This window comes from Monoraphidium neglectum, assembly GCF_000611645.1.
Source record: "Monoraphidium neglectum strain SAG 48.87 unplaced genomic scaffold scaffold00143, whole genome shotgun sequence".
Taxonomy (NCBI): domain Eukaryota; kingdom Viridiplantae; phylum Chlorophyta; class Chlorophyceae; order Sphaeropleales; family Selenastraceae; genus Monoraphidium; species Monoraphidium neglectum.
In genome coordinates, this window is record NW_014013485.1 from 34,625 (window position 1) to 39,656 (window position 5,032).

At 54.9% G+C, this 5,032-nt stretch overlaps 2 protein-coding genes across 2 annotated transcripts in view; both read left to right on the plus strand.

The window, feature by feature from the left end:
- The window catches only part of MNEG_1434 (hypothetical protein), a gene marked incomplete at both ends in the record, with an annotated part of 4,568 nt that extends 2,886 nt beyond the window's left edge, over positions 1 to 1,682 (plus strand). Inside the window, one exon of the mRNA XM_014050085.1 lies at positions 1,632 to 1,682. Coding sequence (XP_013905539.1) covers positions 1,632 to 1,682 — 51 coding nt within the window. The remainder of the gene's footprint in view (positions 1 to 1,631) is intronic.
- A 109-nt stretch (positions 1,683 to 1,791) lies between these two features.
- MNEG_1435 (hypothetical protein) lies at positions 1,792 to 2,278 on the plus strand (the record flags this gene model as incomplete). The annotated part of the gene is made up of 2 exons (XM_014050086.1): positions 1,792 to 1,896; positions 2,099 to 2,278. 2 exons carry the CDS (start codon positions 1,792 to 1,794, stop codon positions 2,276 to 2,278), a joined length of 285 nt encoding a protein of 94 aa, XP_013905540.1.
- Positions 2,279 to 5,032: the final 2,754 nt, after the last annotated feature.

Genomic DNA, 5,032 nt, shown 5'->3' on the forward strand with positions numbered 1-5,032 from the left:
GTGTGTGTGCGGGGGGGGGGGGGGCGTGCCCTTTTCATCCGTGGCAGTTCACAACGTGGACTGCCATATATACCAATGTGCTATCCACCACCAATAGAATGGTCTGCAGACCGAATCTGTCAATCTCAGCCTTGCTGGGAGCGCACAGGGCCTCAGCCTTGCTGGGAGCGCACAGCAAGGCTGAGATTGACAGATTTTGCGACTGCCACCAGCACCAAAAACTCACTTTGCAACATCTGAAGCGTACGTTCCGAGAAGGAAGAAGAGTACATATGCAAGTAAAGAAGTAATGAGAAAATCTAGTCATGGCTGCACAGCATCAGGCTGCCCGGCCACAGTCCCGACCTGGGGCCCGCTGCGCACCGCACGACATTATGTGACTGCACTGTGTCAACTGTGCAATTTGGTGCTGCCGCTATTATCATTTGAACCATACAGGGATTCCCATTGCCTTCGCCCACGCCCGCCCCCTATGCCGCTCGCTCCCCCGAACGCCCCGGGTCGCTCGCCGGGTGGGTTCGCGGCACCCACAAGCGTGCTTGTGCGTGAAAAGTGGAACATCCTTAGATGGCCGACGACATGGTGTAAATTGGGAGGGAATCCTGCAGTTGGAGGCTGACCCTGCATTGTTCCGCCCAAGCAGCAAAGCCTTGAAAAAGGCCACCCCCAGCTGCGAATTGTAAGCTTCTGCCACCAGATTTTGCCAATGCTTTGCCATAAGCCGGCTGGATAATATGAAGCAATTCAAAACTGGCTGTCCTCCAGAGCGGGCTTGACTCAATGCCAGCCAACACTCTTCGACCCACCTATTAGCTGGACAAGGCCACACTACCGCAAACATCAGCCCAGCTGGGTTTGCAGTCAGCCATGTGCGTGCTGGTTTGTTTGCACTTGGGCGCCAACATGCGCACATACGCATGTGAATTCACTAGTGGCGTGAGGTGGGGCTGGTTCCTGGATGTGTTCCGCAGGGTTTGTGCGGGTGTATAGGCATAATTTTATCATGCACAAACCCTCAGTGGGTGAGAGGATGACCAGAGGCAGCAGGTACGGTACAGCTTTGCTGGTGGTCAGGACACCTAGTGTATGCGTGCATATGCTGGTGGCAGTTTGTGATCAGGGATTTTTGAGGTCCGCCGGGCTGCAGTTCAGGGCAGCTGTGCTGGCATGCTTGTATGTGCTGCGTGGGGTGGGCAGGTACAAATGCATGTGCTCACACCCAAATAAGTGTGCTGGCATTATTATGTGGGAGTATGTGTGCATGTGTGAACTGTTAGTGCACGCCTGGCGGCCTGGGGTGCAGGCACTTGGCCCCCGACAATCGCCACATCCCTCTGCCTGCTGATTGTGCCAAAGCCAGTGTACGCAACATGTAATCATATGCAATGTCTGCATTGATAGCAGCATCCAATTTCAGCTTTGCAGGGCAGGGAGAAGGCACCAAGGCTGTTTCGTATGTGACTGATGAGGTAGCTTGTGGGCAGCTGAGGCGGGCAGCAACAGCAGCAGCGGCAGCGGCGGTGCACTGCCGATGCTGTACGGGGTGTCAGGTGGGCGCTCGCCGGCCATATTACGCGTCTACAATCGTCATTGTGGGGGGTCTGCCCATACGTCGGTGGTGTTTTCGCAAGGCGGGCGAGCAGCAAGCAGCGGGTGAGAAGCTGGCTCAACTCTCGTTCTGAACCCCTCAATTTAATGCGCCTTCGTCTACATGTATTACTTACCGACGTTACAAGCCTTCAGAATCACCTAACATCTCCATCTCGACGACTTTTTCTCTCGTCAACAACCATGGCGAAGGCTGCCAAGGCTGCCACCAAGGCCCCCAAGCCGAAGACGGCCAAGAAGCCCGTGGCTAAGAAGGTCACGCCCAAGAAGGCTGCGGCTGCCCCCAAGGTGACAGAGCGGCCAGGCCTGTCAGTATGGGCAGCAGGGGCCGCGTGGCTGGCCAGCGGTCACGCGGCTGGGCGCTGCCTAGGCTCAGGCAGACGGCGCAGACCGCAGCTGATAAGGCTGCGTGCAGGCACCCTCGTCCACTCCCTGCACCTGTTGACGAGCTGCAATATCACCCCATGCATCGCCCCGCCTGGCCCGCCAGGTGAAGAAGACGCCCACCAAGAAGGTGGCCACCCCGAAGGCCAAGGCCGCAGCGGCGCCTAAGGCCAAGACCCCCAAGAAGACCCCGACCAAGAAGACCCCTGCCAAGAAGGCCGCGCCGGCCAAGAAGAAGACCCCCGCCAAGAAGGCAACCCCCAAGTCGGCCGAGAAGAAGGCCTAAGGCCCCTGGCCGGCGGCAACAGCAGCAGTGTCACGCCCCCTTGCGGGGTGCTGCTGCCTTCACTCCTCCCAAAACGGTGGCTTTCGCCACCACCAACCCATGATATACTGTGTTTATTTCCTAACTTGTGCTTGGGGATGGTTCGGGCGGCTGTAGTGCGCAGCAAGGGGTTGTTGACTGTGATCAATAACCGACGCCCATGCGGTCGCCGCAGCTACAGCCAAACAGCTAGCAGCATTCGTCGTGCACAGGGTTCATGCAGGTCTGTGCTCAAGCATACTCGTGCAATTTGACTTCAATATGGTACGGGCATGCACCTGCCCTTTTGGGCCACCAGTCGAAGAGGTGGGTTCCTCATCCCCTGCCGCCGTGTTGTCCGTTGTTTGCTGCTTATAAGCCGTCGCGCACTGTTCATGATCGAGTGCCCATCAATACGGTCTGCACATGTATCGCTACTCTATACAAGGGTCAGCAGTGCGCTAGCCTTCCAAGAAAACCCATGCTGCCCTTGGATACCCACAAGCGGCCAGAACCTGCAGCAATCCTGCCCCAATGTTTCACCACACGCCAGCCTGCAAGGTTGAGCACACACCGCCACTTGTCCCAGCCGGCTGGGATACGCAAGCTTGCAGATTGTTGTGAGGGCTGCGATTGGGGCTGGATTGGGTGAGGCTGTGGAGAGCAAATTGCAGTGTGTGGAGAGCTGTGGCGGCGACTGGAGGACGAGATAGCGCCTCGATGTTGGCGTATGTTGCAGGAGATGCAGATCGAGGAGAAAGCTTACAAATTGCTTGACTTCGATTTTCTTGGTGGCTCGGTGCTTGCTGATATCGTTGCCCCTTATGTGTATGCTTGCTGGCAGATCTGTTGGAAGGTTAGGAGTAAGAAGGTCTGCTTTGATGAGCGCGGGGCCGCTGGCAGTGATACTATGGCATGAGTAACTTATCCATCTATCTATCTATCTATCTATCCATCTATCCATCTATCTATCTATCCATCTATCTATCTATCCATCTATCTATCTATCTATCTATCTATCTATCTATCTATCTATCTATCTATCTATCTATCTATCTATCTATCTATCTATCTATCTATCTATCTATCTATCTATCTATCTATCTATCTATCAAATGGTGTGCGCAGGCTTGTGCGCACGTGGAGTTCCTCACGTGCGCAATCAAAGGTGACGAGCAGCTGCAGATGGGACCCCAGCTGCCTGCCAAGTGCTGCTTCCCAAGCAGCACCCTGGCCTTGGGTGCGGCGTGTTAGCCGGCTGCTGCAGCAGCTACGCCTCAGGCGCCCCTGGATCCTAGCCATCGCGCTGATTTTCCAAACGTACAGTGCCGTCACAAGACGTTTGTGTGCTTGAAATGGTAATAAGTTAATTGGCAAGAACACAGCACATACCCTGCCCTCCCGTGACCTCACACCCGTTGTAGCCCGAACGAGCCTATGCAGTGGTAGCCAACTCAGCAAATGCGGAGCACCACAAGCTTCTGATTCGGTCGTGGTGGAGTGTCATCAGCTGAGTAGCAGCACTTTAATTGCCTTTCTGACACCTGCATGTACATTACTTGATATAGGTGTCCAACATACGACCCTGGGTTTTCCAGATGTTGCCATGCAATCCTTCGTTCAGTGCTTTTCAGAATTGTTGTCAATGCACAAGCGAGCTACGTACTGTAGCCCTGCCGTTCGTATCCACACAACCTTGAGCTTTGTCTCCAAACCCTGCTCCCCTTCTGGTCTGCTGCTGCCCTGGCCCATACCAACGCGCAATACCACAAGATTGGGAAGGTTGGGCCATTGGTCACTTGACAGGCTCGTACACCACCAAAGGTGTGTTTGTACAAGTGCGCCACCACATGACCAAATTCCAGGCTACATCTGCACGCACGGTGCAGCATCTGTGAGCTCAATATGGCTTTTGAACGTCGATGCAGTTTCCCATGTGCACAATCAATTTACCCCACGCGCACACCTGCAGCGTGCCGTGCGCAAACGCAAGCACTTCTCACTCCCTCTTTCTTCTGCACATGCATTCTTGCTTTCTTAAGTGAGCACACAAAGAAAAAAACACCACAGATTAATCATTTTGCTTTCTACGCACACGCAAACACACGCGGGCACACACACACACACACACCTGCTGATTCAATATGATACAGCCTATAGAGTCTGCCAAATACACACACGCACGCAATGACGTTCTCTTATGGTCATTTGTGCCCGCACACTCGCACACATATGTGCGCGCCCACATAACAAAGACGCACACATTTGCACGCATGCCTGCACACGCACGCGTGCACACATACGCGCACACACACACACACACACACACACACTTCACATGAGCCTCACACTGATTCAGGCAAACCCCATGAGCACACAAACGAAAAACACTCATATGTAATGCCACACTATACATGCCCCTGGGCGTCGGGGAATGCGGCGGCCACTTGTATGTCCATGGAGGCTAAGGATGCAGAGGCAGCAGGTGGGGGGGAGGCTCGTCAACATGGTGGAATGATTTGGCCACCCACAGCCCATCATGCTCAGCGCCCTGCAGAGTACGCTGTACATAGAGGTGATGGCAGCAAGATCCATGAGGTGCAGGGCAGAGCAGACAGCTGTGCAGGGCCAATGCTGCGGAGTCCTGCTGCCAGAGTCTGGCTGACCAGCGAGGAGCAGCGGCGGTGCACAAAGCAGGGACGCCCACGCTGCAGTTTGCAGGGCCCCACGCGCAGT